The 17,558-nt window shown below is 36.5% G+C and overlaps 1 protein-coding gene, 1 long non-coding RNA gene and 1 pseudogene across 4 annotated transcripts; 2 read left to right on the top strand and 1 right to left on the bottom strand.

Annotated features, from left to right (window-relative positions):
- Nucleotides 1-427: 427 nt before the first annotated feature.
- Nucleotides 428-4,458, bottom strand: LOC147482167 (auxin response factor 18-like). Of its 2 annotated transcripts, XM_086577376.1 has the most exons (5): nt 3,930-4,458; nt 2,639-3,806; nt 1,113-2,026; nt 921-986; nt 428-662 (listed from the first exon to the last, which is right to left on the bottom strand). In XM_086577376.1, the coding sequence occupies exons 2-5, from the start codon at nt 3,758-3,760 to the stop codon at nt 581-583; spliced, it is 2,184 nt and encodes a 727-aa protein (XP_086433502.1). In that variant the 5' UTR covers nt 3,761-3,806; nt 3,930-4,458; the 3' UTR covers nt 428-580. The 2 variants fall into 2 exon arrangements, with proteins under 2 accessions (XP_086433502.1, XP_086433503.1); XM_086577377.1 differs by lacking the exons at nt 428-662; nt 921-986 and having other exon boundaries at nt 1,109-2,026; nt 3,930-4,070.
- Nucleotides 4,459-9,692: 5,234 nt separating this feature from the next.
- On the top strand, nt 9,693-13,821 carry LOC147482168 (calmodulin-binding transcription activator 3-like; annotated as a pseudogene). The gene is made up of 7 exons (XR_015205488.1): nt 9,693-9,754; nt 9,913-10,335; nt 10,366-10,575; nt 10,812-10,961; nt 11,053-11,239; nt 11,905-11,990; nt 13,458-13,821. The product of XR_015205488.1 is annotated as a calmodulin-binding transcription activator 3-like (transcript).
- Nucleotides 13,822-14,033: 212 nt separating this feature from the next.
- LOC147482169 (uncharacterized) lies at nt 14,034-15,139 on the top strand. The gene is made up of 2 exons (XR_015204653.1): nt 14,034-14,208; nt 14,698-15,139. It is a non-coding gene; the product is annotated as an uncharacterized LOC147482169 (long non-coding RNA).
- Nucleotides 15,140-17,558: the final 2,419 nt, after the last annotated feature.

Genomic DNA, 17,558 nt, shown 5'->3' on the forward strand with positions numbered 1-17,558 from the left:
GAAGTAACAATACTTGATTGCAATTTCATTATCAAAGAGACAGGCACATTTAGTGAAAACTTGGCTACCACTATCCCAACCTACGAATATGTGAAGGGATTTCACCTGCTATCGCAGGAAGTGAATTCAACACCAGAACATAACCAATCCCAACCTACCTCGAGCACATTTAAATCTTCTGCTTCATAATAAGCACCAATACCTCAATTCAATCTTCTATGTAATGTGTCAAATCAATACCTCAATTCACCTACTCACACCAGGTACCAACTCTACCACTATAGGATACCAACTCTAATACCATACAATCACACAAGTAATGATGTGCACTGAAGGCTCCGAAGCCCGAGCCGTACACGTTCCCTTTTCACCAATTAAAAGAAACCAAAACTAGGTTGATTTTCTCCCTCACTCCAAAACATGCATGTGCTAAGCGTGAGGTGTCCATTAGAAAAGAGAAAAAACAGAAACAATTCTAGCAGAGTGCGGTATATACTGAGTTTCATAATATAACATATTGGAATTCTATATTAGGCCACAAAAATTAAAAGGAATCCATAACAAAGTAATCTTTCTCATCTTAAGCAACAATGCTTACAGGCCCCCTCTTAAAAGAAGAGTTGAATCCACTTCCCTCGGTCTGCAACCTTGTGATCAACCTCCTGCAAAATATTTAATGACTCGTATTTGGATGGATTCTTCGAATAAAATGGCCAATGACATAGCCAAATTCAAATTGCAGTAGTTCAAAGTTCGACTTTCATTAGAAATTTCATAACAGAACTACCCTAAGAGACAACCTCAGACATTCAAAAATGAATCAAACGGTTTGTCCCACTACTCTAGGAAGAAGAATGATCCAGTACAGAGTACTGAATAATTCAACTTTACATTTAAACAATTGAGCTTTCTTTCACTACCTTCCTTTGTTATCACTGCCTGAATCCATTAGAATCGTCAGTCTTTTTGCGGTTTTCGCGAACTCGCTGCAATGATACAAGTGAAATAACCTTGTCTGAGTTGAGAATGCAGATTCACAGTAGAAATGCGGCTTCTGATATTGAATTCACAGAAACATAAACAATATATTGCAAATAAAACTGACACCTTACCTAAAAGGTTCATCTCCAGTGTACTTAACTGCACCATTTGCATCCCGGTAGAGCACACGGCTGAGCATCTCTGATCTTTCTATACCAAACATGTTAGCTAACTTACTGTAAAGCTCTTCGTACGACCCAAGGACTGAAAGATCCAGGGTCCTTCCAACATCCTCTGATTCCAGAAAAACTTTACAGTGGCCAGTTTCCAGACCAGCTTCACTTGCGTGGCGATCCTTGTACCATGGAAAACCTTCGGGGGATGAGTTCTCTGGTGGACCATGCTGATGGAGTGCGGATCCAGAGCCATCAGACAAGTTTGTCGTCTTCTCCAGATTTCCATCAGATGAACTGTTTCCAGTAAGAACTGGTGAAACTGGACCACCAGAGCAGCTAAGAGAGATCTGCTGCTCAGTTAGAATGGGTTGACCGAAGAGCACAAGTTGGGGTGTTTTTCGGTCCTCAGATTTCTTTGAATTCTGAGTAGCACACCCCATGGTTAGCAAGCAAGACACATCCTCATCACTGTTTTGGTTTCCCATGGTAATGCCGCTGGAAATTGCAGAGGGTGGAGCTGAATGATGAACTCGCTGCTGAATACCGGCCTGAAACAGACCCGACTGCAGTCTGTTGAGGTGGAGATCTGAAAAAGGTGAACTAAATTGAGCATGCCTGGCTCCCTGTATGCCTGCAGGAGTGTCGTCTGATACACAACACATGAAACTGCCGGGTCCGAGGGGGTTGCTCGAGAGTGAATGTGTTGAGAATTGACCGTCAAACGGGAAATCTGGATGTTGTGGGATCCGCAACTTTTTCCTTGGCGGCGAGAATGGTAAATGGATGGCGGGCATGTTTGAAACCAACTCAACTAGCCATGGGCTGACACGTTTCACATTTTGTAATAAATCAGGCTCATCCCATGTCACCTACAATACAGTATAACAAAGATGTGTGAATAACAAAATACAGATACCGCATAAGATCAGCTCAGAGTACCAAATTTATTTTCCTTTCAAACAATTTAAAACAACAAGTCCGTAAATAAATTAAGTTACTTTTAGTGCCCAAACACAGGTAACTAGCGGCAGATTTGGTGTAAGTAGTGGGCGTATGGTAGTTTCATCACTTATGCATGAGCATACTCTGCTTGGAAGATAACCATCGAGTAACCATGACTGGATCTCTACCATATATAAAACCACATAGTTACATATAGCTAATTACACACCAGCACGCATCAATGAAACGACAACAAACCTAGAGACAACTGAAAAGCCATGTCCTGATAATTTGAGGGAGTTCATAATTTCCTTAAAATTTATTTACATCTCAATCCATATACCTTTAAGGTACAAACTTTTCAACTTAGTTACTAATTTACATCTCAATCCATATACTTTAAAGGTACAAACTTTTCAACTTAGTTACTAATGTAGCGAAAAAGAAAATTCGGACACAATACCATTTTCTCAATCATTCATATACACAAGGATTTAAAGTTCGCATAGACATATCCGGTAAATATATATGAGAGTTACCTGGAGAAGTCTCCATGGTGACCCAGGCCAACGAATGGGGTCGGCAACCTGAACAGATGATACTGTTCCCATGAACCAGCTTATCCGTGATGAATCCTCAGTTTCAAATGCCATCTTGAACCTCATTCCGGAAGTCCACTGGATCCTGGTTGCATCCACTACAGATGAAGCTTTCACACAAAACTCTGGAGTACTTGCTCGAGGATAGTAAACAACTTCAAAGGGTTGCCCATTTGCGGCAAGGGTTGCAGCTTCAATAACTGACTCGGGCCTCACTTTCGGCTTACCCCTCAAACCACCACCAGAGTTTGCATTCCCACAATTTCCATTTCTCATAAGCTTATTTTCATCTTCCCTCAAGAAGGCAGAATATCCTCCGTAAGGTGAGACACAGTTACCAGCAGCTGGATTCCACCCAGATGGCGATTCTGGTCCACCACCAATCCCTCGCTTTGCTCGCCTAATTCCAACACAAAGATCTCCATTTTCTGTTCTCAGAAAAACAATAGAGTCCCCAGCAACTAGCTTCTTATTGTTCACAAAAGTACTCCATCCTGTTGTCAACAGATGACGGCGAGGAGTCCCCCTATAGATATGCCGGAATTTCCAAATCTCACCGTGAACATCCTTGGCAAGGACCGTTTGGACTGGAGGGTCTGCAGAATAGTCCAAACGCGGAAAGATCGTCTCTGCACAGTAACGAGGGACAGAAAACCCTCCCCCATTGTTTGCATCTGACTGTGTCAAAGTCTTTGCAAAGGATGCTGGCTTATCTGCGACTTCCAATCCAGTATTTCCAAGACCCACATCTTGATCACAGTCAGGTTCGTTATTATTCACTGGAAGTAATCTCATCTTTGCATAAACCTCGTCCGTCTCAGGATCCGCCTTAAAATTCACGGCAACAACGCGACACAGAACACAAGCTGGAATTCTAGGAAAATGCCCAAACTCAGCATTGCCATGGGCATGTTCAGCATGTCCCTGAGGGAAGTAAAACACTTTCGAGTTTACTTGCGGCATCTGAACCATCCCTCCAGCACAAGCATGCCATAGTTGTGAATCCAAATACTTCTCAGTCATAGTGTCTTTGACAGTAGAATCAGTAGTAAAGTTGATCATGTAACACTAGTAATAATCAACACACAACAAACCCCTATGTCTGATGCTGGAAACAAAAAACAATAAGACATGGTATGTATAGATAAATAAAGAGTCCTAATAAAAAAGAATCCTTAAAAACAACAAAACAGACAAAGAGTCCATTGAACAACAAATCTCTTCTTCTTACCTTAATAAAAAAAATGCCACCGACAGCAAAGAACCCCAGAAAGCTTTCTCTTTTTAAACACTTGAACTTGAAATATAGCCTTTCCAGCTTCTGTCTCACATTTAACACTGAAAAGACACAATCTTTAAACTATAAATGAAGTTCTAAACCATTACAAAAACACCCCATCTTCCATCTTCCCCTTCTTTCCACCTAAAAAAACTGAAATTTCTTGACACCCAGTTCAGTAAAGCTAGTTAGTTTATTACTAGTCTTGAAATCCTTGAAAGTTAAAGTCAACTTGTTTATCTCTCACTACCACTCCTATTTTCTCTTCTCTACTAATAATAATAATAAAGTTTCAATCTTTTTTTGTTTTGAGACAAGTACTGGAAACTTCATATCACTTTTTTCTTTTTGTTTCTCTCACTTCAGATCTGAATGAAAAACAAAAACAACTCAACTCACTTTTTCTTTGCTTTCACTCTTTTTAGAACAAAAATATCAGATTTTTTTATTTTTTTTAAGAGGTTATTTAATGAGGGTAATTAAGTTGTTTTTTTTTTTTTTTTTTTTATATAGCACGAGAAATTGAAAATGTAGAAATCGTGAGAAAGATAATATGGTTAGTAGACTGTGGTTAGAAGTTAACTAGAGTTAAAAGGAAAGGAAAAGGATAAATATTGATCCGTCCGACAAACGAGATTTTTTAGCTAATTACGGTTTTGGGTTTTTGTTTGGACTTTCTACAACTGGTTTACTGATGTGATGTCATTAAAGTAGGGTTTTTTGGCAGCCTGCCATTTTGAGATCATATTAGCTAAATAGGACTAATAATTAATGTGTGACTTGGCAGATCCATACAAGAGTACATGTGTGATTCAAATCCAGAAAAGGTCAAAACAGTTTTTGGGAAAAAGAAGAACGTTTATCCACATAATCCTTGACTCCTTGTATTTGTCCACAAAATCGGGTGTTTGGTCATGAGACTAATAAAGCTCAAGTTGTTAGCGATGTTTGGGAAAATATTCTACCCTGATTCTTTTAAAGTACTCTCCAGCTGGCTAATTGGATACCGTTGATTCATATTGAATACATAATGGCGTGTATCTCGATTCTCATAAATGACTGGCCTCTAGCTAGAGTCCCCCAATATGTAATGCAAAAATAATCTCTTATGTTTGTAAGAATACGTTTGGCAACCTTTGAGAATTATAATCTTAGCTAAAATTAATGGGTTTTGGTTGCAAATAACTGATGAGAAGGGTGATTTTGGACATACCCATAAAAACACTCTCGTACCCCATAACTAACATAAGTTTTTGTCATATCCCAATAACTGTTTAAATCTAATAATATCTTCCAAATAATTTAGGGTATTTCCAATAAAAACAGTGGGCAAAATAATAAAAACAAAAACAAAAAACAAAATAACGACCCACATCTATTTGCTACCATTTTTTAGTAAAAGTTTTTTTCGCCCATTCTTCTTCATCCCTCTCTCGCTATATCTTCTACACAAAAAGAGAAAAAGAAAAAAGAAAAAAGAAAAATCCCTTACGAGCCTTGCCTTTCAAACACAGGTATATACTTGCAGAACGAGAACAAAAATCACCTCATAAAACGGTTGGATTCAAAGTCTATAAGTTGAATTTTGGAAGTCCTAATAAGTGGGTTGAAATTCAAAGCCTTGGAGATCGTGCTCTATTCTTGGGATACAACAGTTCGTTTTCTATTATGTCCAGCCATTTCTTGGGGTGTAAGAGAAATTGCATCTACTTCACGGACGACTTTTGGAGTTATTTTCGTGAACAAGGATTTGGAAGGCAGGATATGGGCATATACAATTTAGAAGACGACACTATTAACAAATTTCTTTATCCAAGTGAAACTCTCTTAGTTATGCCACCCCCAATCTGGTTCATACCAAACACATCATCTGTAGTGCACAACAAGCAATCAAAGAGGAAGCGGGCAATCAAAAAGGAGGAAGCAACAGAGCTTAGAGGCTTTTCAACACTCAACAGGCTACTACTTGGTCAAAGTGGCTGTTACTTTAGAGGCTTTTCAATTTTCAAATTAAAGAAGAGGGAGAGACAGTGGATGACATGCTATGGAATTGTTCGAAGGTGCAGGAACTATGGAGGTGGCCGGTTAGCTTACCTATTTGATGCCGTCAGACTAGAAGCTTTGGCCTTAGTGAGTTGGTGACTCACTAAAAATCTAAGTAGCATTATTCAAGATCTTTGGAATGTTGCGGTGGTTTATCTCATGGTGCAAATTTGGATGACCAGGCATAAGTGTTTGTTTGAACAGAAGAGATCTCAGCAGCAAGTAATGAAACATTATGGTTAAGCAAGATGTCTTTGCTACTGAAATGCTATCAAAAAGGGAAAAAAAAATGCGTCTTTTTATTTACAATTGAATCACGTAGAGTAAATGACTTGTTTTAGTTAATAAATATCTTGGATACGCCTAATAAAAAAGAAGAATAATTTAGGAAGTTAGATATGTCTAAAATCATTTTATTTATTTATTTTAAAATTGGGGTATGGGAGTGTTTTGTTGGGTATGTCCAAGATCACCCGATGAGAATTAAAATTTTAATAAGATTTGGATTCTCACTTTGGTAGGAATTTGATTCTCTTCCTAAAACCATGTTAAACTAATTTGAATCAATTTGAAGATTTGGTCAAAATCAAATGTTGGTATAAAGCTCTTAATATTAATATTATAAATAAAAAATACGAATCAACCAAAGGACTGAGAAAAGAAAATAAAAAGAAAAGAAAGAAAAACTAAACTGGTCAATTTAAATTCGTGAATGTAGATAGTTTGCCTTGTATTAATTAAGTCAAAGATTCATTATTAACCAGCCAAACTACTCAGTTTTTATTTATTTTTTTGGTAACCAGCTAAACTACTCAATAATGATCTTCTTATATTTTACTGGTGTTAATTTAAGAACAAGCCAAGCAAAATATTCATGCGTACTTGGGTAACCAATAGGAGTAACTTTATGGCATATAGTTGCGATATTGAGAAGTTGTTCTCCATTCCCCCGATCAAACAAGCTTAACTTGTTGTCCAACATAGGCTTCTAGTTCATAGCTCTAATATTTGTTTCCCATAGTACATCCATTTGCTCATATATCTCTACTAGTAGTATATCCTATAATGATCGTGGCCTCTTAAATTCATTCGGGTCTTTTTCTTACGCATAATACCCCTTGATAAATAATAAAATCAAATGCCTAAATATTTATTAATGAGGACTATTTTGTCTTTTTATGTCTTTATAAATTTTCAGTACCGATATTGTCCTTAAATAAATTTTTTGCTTAACACCTTTGAATAAGAGCAATCAGTCTTTTCATGTAGCAGTATATTAAAAAACCAATTCCACGTTATTTTGAATTGTACGCCTTACTATAAATGGCATTTAATTAGCAATGATTGGGTTATTTAATAAGACGTTAAGAAAAAGGAAAAGTCTAACGAGAGAATACGAAGCGATTCTTTTCCCTTCTCTCTCATCTCTTCTGTTTCTCATATTTTTTTTTCTCGTTACAATGAAATCCTTTATGTTCCAACACTCTAATCAAACATCTTACAACTTTAGTCAATTTATGAGACAAGTGATTGCTTGAATCTATTAAATAGTGTGAATTGTTAAGGAATAGTAACATGTTTCATTCTTGTAACAGCTAAGGTCTGTTGTGGAATCAAGCACTTCTGATTATGAAAAGGAGAAGTTGCAAGAGAAACTTGCAAAGCTTTCTGGTGGTGTTGATGTTTTAAAGGTTTGGTCCTAATTTTCAATAAATTGCTTCTTTTTTCTTAATGGTGATAATGGTGTCGATTTTTTGTATTTGCAAATAATTTCCAAAATAGCCAGATGACTACAATCTGATTTGCCTATTGAAATATTATAGAAATATTATATGTGGTATGGGAAGCTGATGAGTGCTTGGCGTGAGTTTTCTTGTAGATTGGAGGTGCTAGCGAAACTGAAGTCGGGGAGAAAAAGGATAGAGTTACTGATGCACTAAATGCAACCAGAGCGGCTGTTGAAGAGGGAGTTGTACCAGGTAAATTCAAGATAGAGTATATACTTTTAAAGTGTTGTTTATCCTCAAATCTCCCCACAGCTCTCTCCCGACTCCAAATAAAAAAACTCTCAATTACACCGATTATGTTGACAATGAGAGAAGATTGAATGTTTTAAGTAAAGCGTTTAATGACCAATAGGATTTACATTGAGATGGAATTTAAGTAAACTTTTTGTTTGAGGATAAAGTTTGTTTATTTATGGATGTGATATTGAGTTATAAGTAGAAGAAATGAAGCAAAGTCTGTTTATTTGAGATTTGTGAAGCTGGTTAAAGGTATAGAAACTGTTTTCTCTTTTGAATAAAGATATTGTTTTATGAAGTTGTTAAGGTTTTGAGTGAGAAATGTTATTGAATATGTTTCGAAGTGTCGATTTTTTTGGGATTTGATCTTGGTGTGATTGCTAGAAGTCAGAAATTTATCTTGTGGAAAACAAATTATTGCGAAAAAAGTGGAAATTTATTCATTTTGTAGTCTTTTCCTAATAAATTTGCTGTTCATTCTTTTCATGTTCAATATTATTTATTAGTTTTTTGTTGGTGTTTGTTCTTTTGGTACATTTAGGTAGCAATTTGAAATCAATAGAAGAAATTGTTTAAGAAAATGGAAGAAATGGGTGCACAAGTAGCTCATCCAATTTATGTTCACCAGCCACTTGCTGGTCGATACCGTGAACCACCAATGATGGCGAAAAAGCGAGATTTACCATGGCAAAATTCTAATTTCCTTAACCAGCAACAACAACAGTGGTATCAAAGCCCAAATGGTAATTGGGATCCAAAAGTTTATGAGTGGGACAAAGGTGAGGTTTGTTGCAAAGGTATTTGAAGCTGAGAATTCTGGCAGTTTGGGGACTACGTTGCCTGGAATAATTGAGACTGCGCAGAAAAAGAAAGGGGATAGTGGAATAAAGCCTATGGTTGTGGAGAAGTCAGTGGATGAAGAAGATGAGAACCTTACACTGTAGCTTGGAGGAAGTTTGCATTCCAGTGAGGAGCCAACAACTAGGCCCAACAAGCGTGTTCGATCTGGTTCTCATGACAAAAAAGGACTAGCACTTGCGGAGATAGACTATACTAAGGTGGGAATGACTTTGTCTACTTTGGGAATGACTTTGCCTACTTTTATTATTATTGTGATTGTTGTATGATTTTTCACTTAATTCTTCTCAAGACCATTTTGCGGTAAAGTTGCCTGGTATTGTAGTATTAATTTTTAGGTTTATTATTATCTATTTTACCTATTTTGAAATTTTGCGGCATTTGTTGTTGTACATTATAGCTTCGGTGTAGAGTTTCCCACTACAGAGCCTTTTCTAGGTATTAGGTAGAGAATGATAATTAGAGGTCCCATATAAGACTAAAATATAACAAAATTATGGACCTTAATTCAAGCTTTGGCTTTACTCTTTCCTCCTTGAACAATAGAATGTCTAGAAAAACTCGATGGTTTTTTTATGTTGCTTTTCCTTGCTCTGGGGAAGTCCTCTGTCATGTTGTGCTTGAGAAAGGGCATTTTCAGTGGTTAAGTTTCTATATTTTTCAGGGTGAGAAGATGCCAATTGAAGATGCAATTGTAGCAGTAGATGATTCAAGCAAAGGACGGTGAATCTGGACCAAAATCCTGCAATTGTCTAGATTTGTTTGAGGAGAATTACAAAGAGCTGGAGAGATGGGTGGATCAGTATTACAGACTTCTCACCAAACTGGGTCTATGAAGGCTCAGAAACCAAGGTAGGTGAAGTATTATTGTTTTCGTTGGTCTGTTTTTTGCTAAAGCATTTTGCCTAAGCTTCATATGGCACACTTTACTTTACATGTCTTGAACACAATTATTAAATACGAGTTTTACTATTTTTCTAATAAATTATTAAACAGGTACTAATTTCCAGAATGTTCCTAAAGAGTCGAGAAGATTTAGCAAAATATAAATGGTCATGCATGTTTGGGGAAGTGGAAGTTCTAGCTGAGGTTTAACAAATAATGTTATTCAATGCCATGCTCCACATCACAAAGTGGGAAGGATCCCTTTTTACGTAACATGCTCCAACAGGGTGGCTTGTAGTGAAGTGAGAGAATTTCAATTCCGAGTCAGCCGTACTCAAGAGTTCATGATGACTGATCCTAATAGTGTGGGCACAAGTGATATGCTCCTTAATATACGATTTCAAAATTTATTATCCTTGGGTTCTGTCTGTCATACTGGTTCCGTTGAAATTGATGGTGAAAATTCTCATGGAAGTGCTAGTATCAGATTGATGATGAAAGAAGATGATGAAGGGTTCCTGGTGGTAAATACTACTATGGGTGGCTTTTACCCATAGAAAGAAAAAGAGCATCTTCTAAAAGAGAAGTTGAATTCGTGGCTTATTCAAAAAGTAACTGAAGATGGTAAAGGCCCCAATTTGTTAGATAAAGAAGGTCAAGGCGATACATTTAGCGGTGTGCTCTTGGCTATGATCATATAGCACCAACAATAGCTGGCTTTGTGTGAATATCAATTTCCGTGATGTGAATGGATGGATTGCACTTCAATCGGGCTGCATTTTGTGGCGGTATGTTTTTTTTGGTGCACCAAAAATCCTATATACGCTTAAAGTACATAGTACAACAGGTTTCGATAGATGCAAGAATTGTTGTGGAAATAAGACCATTTAAGACACTCTTTTGCTCTTGTAATAATATAGTTCTCTCTTTAACTCCTTTTCGGGAGCGGACGGTTTGTCTTTTCGTCTCTCTAGATGCAGCTCTGGAGAATTAATAGATCCAACTCCCAAATTTCTTTTCGTAGGACACACACAGACCTTGCTTACATGAATGGACACAAAGGGATTGCGTTACCTTGCGAATCTTCTTTGACCATTCATCTTTCATCTCTTACTATGAAAGACACCAAGGATGATACTCCGCAGATATTACAGAGGCGTAAGCTTCACATAAAGTTCCTAATCAAAATGCTTCACAATTCTTTGATGTTGGTGTGCCGATGCCTCTTTGAAAGACTCACTTATCTTGCTTAAATGCTACTCAAGCTGCCGCCAGATACATCATCAAGTGTATAGGATACAATCATTCCAAAGAAAGCAGTTAGTTGAACATAGACTGGGATTGCATGATGAACCCGTACATGTTGCAGCCATGTGAATACAAAACAAATTTTGTGGTTGGAAAGGAAGAAAGGAATTTTTGGTAATTCGACAGCGGATTATCAAGATTCAGGTGTGCGCTTTTCTTTCGACGTGCTTCTTTATAAAATTCTTTGTGATGAATAAAGATTTTATTCATACTCACAGTCAAAGAAAAAAATTGTAGAAGTGGTAGGAAACAATATCCGCATGTATTAATATGTTTCGAATTCCCAACTGAGGTGAGAATAATTGACCACTTCTTACTGACCAGCCCAACAACTATAACCCTATCAGGTGTGAGAGGGATTTACTCAAGATACCAAAAGAAAAACCATACTAGATTACAGTGAAAGCATGCTCTTAGTGGTGCGTGAAAGACGGTGTGGAAGGCTTGGAACAACCTTGAAGGTAACTTTCATAATCAATGTCAGATTATGACTTGGGGAGTTCTATTATACAAGAAGTATCTTCCAAATGCAAACCAGCATAATGGAGAATCCAATTTCCGTTTTCCGTTTTTGCATTTTCTAATGGTCGTTTAGTACCCATTTTTTCAATGTTGGGTTTCCATCTGTGACAAGATGAAGAGCAGGGAGAGAACAACTTTTATCAAACTTTTTTGTTTCGCTTTTCCTAGAACTTGCTTTCACAATGCTACATCCAATGTGTTAAGTCAAATGACTCCCCAATTTGTTAGTTTATTTTATCCTTTGTTGTTGAACATATAGTGTCTCAGATCAATACTTTTGATTGTAGGTGAATGCCATAGTCCTTCTGCTTGCATCAACTCCATAATCTGACGATCTCTTATGGGTTTTGTGGGAACTGTGTGGGCTTTCCAGGTATACCTATCCATCTCTATCTTTTTAATGTCAGGCACGATAAACATTACTCTTATTTGAAGAGTATTGTTATGGGACCCTAATGACACCCTTTGCAATTTTGATTAAAGACGGTAGGTTTTGTTGGCCCTTGGACCTCAGGCATTTTCCAGAGGTACATCTTTTGTAAATGCTTCATTTGGAATATTAGTCCTATACTTCAATAAATAATATATAGTGGCCACATTTTAGTTCCATGCTATGATGGTAGTCTATATATGAGCTTTTCTTCTTCGTCATCTCAAGTAAATGTACATTGGAATATTCTAATAGCTTCCTTTTGGTTTATCAAAGAAGTAATTATGGTTTTTTTGGTTAATTGATTGTGTATGTATTACGGTTGTGTTTTTTCCATAAATTTTGAATCGGTGTTGTGTCATTCTTATTTTCTTACTGTAGATTGGATATTGTCAAATTGTGGTATAAACTATATTAAGATGAATTTAAGGTTGCACAGTAACATCTCCAATTGCTACCAAGTACCAAGGCGCACAAAGCAAAATGTAGTCTATTATTGCTCTGTGCATGCTGAACTGCGAAGTTCACCTAACAAGTACTACCATGAGTATGAAAAAGGTATCACACCAATATTGTTTCACCTGTTCATGAACAGTAGGTAGCATGATTGCTTATGAGGAGTCTTTATAGCTTCCCACCATCCACACTTAAAGCCAGTGACTGGGGTGGTAATTGGTGAGTGAGAACTGATGAGAACCATCATACATAGTGACCATGAGTGCATGATTCTGTATCATAATATAGGCCGTGTTTGATACTTCGATTTGTGGGAATACAATTTGCACACTTATTTATAACCTGAAATCTTATGGATATTTAGTGGGCAACTTTTACCACTAAAGAGCTCTAATCTGCAGACTATTGAGTTGTGAAAAGTTCGTACAAAATCAAGAGTTTGAGCTAACCTATTAATGTGGAAGTTTCGTAGGGAGTTCCCACCTATCAAAGACACCCTTAGTTGTTTGGAAATAATATAGTTGGAAATTGATCCCTTAATTTGGTAATTATTTCAACAAAAAGGTGATCTTTTTTTGTATCTATTTGTATTTTGTTATCTTTTTTGTTTGCAATAGAAAGTAGTGTAGCGGGAATGAACATTGTCAATCGGCCCATAATGATTTCAAAAATCACAGCATATTTTGAAAATTCTTAGTGTAAGCGATTTGGACGACCTTTTAACTTTGTAATTGTTATTGCTATAATATTATTTATTTGAATGCATTTGTTAGTCAGTGTTCATAGGGAAGCACATTTACCCTATTAAGAGGAGACTTAATCGTTAGCTAATACTTCATAGCAATCTCTCTCTCTCTCTAATATATATTACATGCAACTCTCTGGAGTTTGCTTTTTATCCATACATTTAGGCCTTAGCTTGACACCCTTGTAACTCCTATTCTCAACTTGCAGTTTATGCACTCTGGAAGGTGCCTGAAAACTTGCCAGTTTTTATGCTCAAGGGGGGCAAGGTATCACATTTTATCATTGGGGGAGCATATTTGATGTTTCTGGGTATTAGTATACCTGCTGAAGGAGTTCCTCCTTTTCAAGCTGGGCAACCATGGGCAGTAACAGTCCCTACCAATGTAGCTCCAATTGCAGTAAGCAATTGTTCCATGGACTTCTTTTCTTATTTCTTCCCTATAATGTAAATAATGATTATTTTGGTGGAGTTGTCTGTTGAATACTACTGGAATATTTGACAAGTCGGGACGACCACTATGAGTAGCACCGAAGCACTGAAAGCCGGTTTGTGTGGAAATGCTTTGCGAATAACCCAATCATTACCGAGATTCACTCGCAAAGTATCTTGAGCAAAATTAATTGTTTTTCCAAGTTGGTCCAAGATGTATATGGTTTATTTATGGAGGGACTTTTGTACAGGGAATCTGCAGAAGGTTATTACGTTCCCAATGCTGGATTTCTAGAGGATGTTGTGCTTAAAGATCCTGCTTTAGCATTGGGTGGTCTGATAACTGATTCATGTGGAGGCACATGTAATACTTCAAGTCAATAGAATAGCACAAACAGAGAAGTTGCAGACATAGGAGATGTCCACTCATAACATCATCTTGACAAGCCACATATTGAGGATTATATTACTAAGGAAATAATTTCAGAAACAAGTGGTTTGAAGATAACATGAGATACTTCTGTTGAGGTAACAAGCCCTCTATTCTTTTTGGAATATGTAGAACTATTTCAATGCCAAACTCACATCTGAAATGAATATGCAGCAATTATATTGCTTTATAAGATTCATTATTAACAACATTTTCAAACAAAAGAGGTTTGAAAAGTTATGCCAAACTATCAATTTTAATCGAAATAAGTATTTGTCATACATATTAATTTTTCCCTTTTTTTGGATGAGTGTATATCTATTACAACTGTACATGTGTTCATATTCACGAACGCTCCAATAAGATTTATTTGTCATTCATGTGCAGAGCACGTGCATTTTGCTAGTATACATATAATATTCTCGGTAATTTCCCCCATCACTGACAATGTTTTGCACAGTTGCCCTGTAACTGGAGTTACATTTGCTTTTCTTGTCATCACATTGCATACCATTGTGCGATTCGATTCTGAGAATTAAAATGTTGGAGAAAATTAGGCCTCTTACCATATGCACTCCAATTTTCAGGATCATAAACTCAACAGCCTCAAACCACTACTTGAGAAGATCATATCTCCATCTCCAAGTGCTTTTGTCAAAGGAAGACAAATCTTTGACAATATTGTTCTTGCCCATGAGATTATCAGGACTCTCAAGCAAAAGAAAGGTGCAGCTGGTTGTATGGCCATAAAACTAGATATGAGCAAAGCTTTCGATAGGGTTGAATGGAGTTTTCTTTTAGAAACGTTAGAAGCCAAAGGCTTCTACGAGAAATGGAAGAATTGGATTAAACAGTGCATCTCAACTACTTCTCTATCTTTTAAGTTGAATAGTTCTCCTACTGGTCTCTTTAAGCCAGAGCGAGGAATTAGGCAAGAAGATCCTCTTTCACTTTTCCTTTTCATTATATGTGTGGAAGTTCTATCTAGACTCCTTGACAAGGACGAAATCAACAAGCAACTTCATGGGATCAAAATTAGCCAATCAGATACTCCCATATCTCACTTGCTATTTGCTGATGATAGTTTTATTTTTTGCAAGGCTAATATTGATGAGTCTCACAAGCTAAGAGATATCCTCGATGTTTTTAAGAATGTCTCTGGCTAGGAAATAAATTTTCAAAAATTTGGCATTTTCTTCAACAAGAACACTCACCACAAACGCCAGAGATTGGTGAAACGGATTCTTAATATTAGCAAAAGCATTACTTCTGACAAGTACCTAGGAGCACCCTTAGTATTAAGCAGATGGAGTACACAAGACTTCAATGAGGTCACTACTCGAGTTTTTCAAAGGATGGAAGGCTAGAGAGCTAAGATTCTCTCCTAGGCAGGAAAAGTCACTCTCATCAAATCAGTCACTTCAGCCATACCGTCCTATCTTATGTCAATATTTGATGTACCGGCTACCACATGTTCCAAACTAGACTCAATGAATGCAAACTTCTTTTGGGGACAAAACGAGAACAATGCAAACAAAACTCATTTCATCTACTAGAACAAAGTTTGTCAACCTAAATCACAGGGCGGGCTAGGCATCATACTTGCCTCAAACCACAACATAGCTTTACTGGCTAAGCTTTTTTAGAGATTGATCAAAAAACCTAAAAAGAATTGGGCATCTAGCCTTATCAAAAAGTATTCTCCTAGAACACCCATTCTCAGAGCAAAAAGTTCATCTCATTCCTCCAAAATTTGGAAATACATTATAAAAGCTCGCAATGAAATCCTGCCAAACTTGTGTTGGCATATTAGTAATGGTGCAAACATTGACATTTGGTTGGATCCGTGGATCCCTACCATACGTGACCATAAACCTTTTGGGCTACCACCCAAGCCAAACCAGTTTAAGTTTGTATCCGATCTTATTGATCCCATAACTAGGATATGGAACTTGGATATTATAAACGAGTTATTCATCTCCGCAGTGGCAGACGAAATTCTTAAGATCCCACTCAATCATACTGTTCATGACGATACTATCAGATGGTTGGGAGAGAAGAATGGTGAACTCACAGTTAAATCAATGTACAAGTATCTTAGCAGTGATTACTAATAAGAGCCCAAAACTATAGTTTTAACTCCTTAATAATATTATATTTAGACCAATTATGTGTATAATAAATAAGAGTTAGCATTGTTTACGTGTTTCTGTGTATTTCATGTCTTGGAGTCAAATATGTAAAGAAATATGTCAGTTTAACAAGAGAAAGGAGCAAAGGTTAGTTGCTAAGAAGTTTTATGGTTAAAGCCTAAGTTTCAAGGAGAAAAAGCCTTTTTAAAGCCTAGTCAAAGCTGAAAAGTCAAAGTCAACAGAACTTTCGCAGGTCGTATCTTTGGACTCAAACCTCGGAATTTGACCTACTATATCTCAAAACGACCGGCTCGGAAAGATCTTTCTAATGGTTTAAGCCTTGACCCAATCATAGCAGTAAAAGTGGATGAAAATTATGTTGAAGTAATTTTGTATAGAGAAACCCTTTTTGGACATATAAATTAGGTTTTGGGCTTGATTTCATGGCCCAAAATATGGCTCCAAAGCCCATACATGAAATTGTAGACCTAACCCTCTCCTATATAAAGAGGTTTAAGGCTAAACAAAACTTGGTTACTCCCTTCTTTAGTTTAAGTTAGGTTTAGTTAATTAGTTTAGTTTGTAACCTCAATTAGAACTTTTTAATAAAAGCTTTAGTTTATTCAATTCAAGTATGTTTAATAAAATAGTTCTTCATGATGTCTTCTTCTATTTATTATTATGTTCATGATAGTCCCATGAATCAAAGCTAAACTCCCATTAGAGGGAGTTTGAATGAAGTTTTGAGAAGACTTGATTTGTTAGTATAGATTTGTTGTTTAGGGTTTCAAGTTTAGATTTTTCTTGACTTAGAGATAAGAAGAGTTTAACCTAAACTAGATAATAGTGAGTTTGTCATGAGAATGGGAACAAACTTTCCCTCATGCTAATTAGTTTATGACTAGAGATAGTATAAAGTAATTAGGGGTCATTAAAGGTCTAGTCTTTATATTTTAACCTTGTGTGAGAATATCTAGACTAGGGTTTTCTATACAAATCTATGCTAGCATGTTAAGAAATTAAAAATGGATTTCAATCTCTCTCTAGTTTTCTCCATATTTGATTCACTTATAAATAATTACTTTAGTTAATATTAATATAAGATCAATTGATAGTATTACCTCATAGTATAAATTCTCAACATAATATTACTCTCACCATTGTTTTTTTGTGTTTGATTAATTGAATTCCATTTATGTCTTGGTAGTTTAGGAGTGGAACGAATCCTGACTCTTTATATATTACTTTATTATTATTTGAGAGTAGGAATATTGATCTAAGCACTTATTTAGTTGATTGATTATTTGTGTTTACGC

This window comes from Coptis chinensis, chromosome 8 (genome assembly GCF_015680905.1).
Source record: "Coptis chinensis isolate HL-2020 chromosome 8, ASM1568090v1, whole genome shotgun sequence".
NCBI lineage: Eukaryota > Viridiplantae > Streptophyta > Magnoliopsida > Ranunculales > Ranunculaceae > Coptis > Coptis chinensis.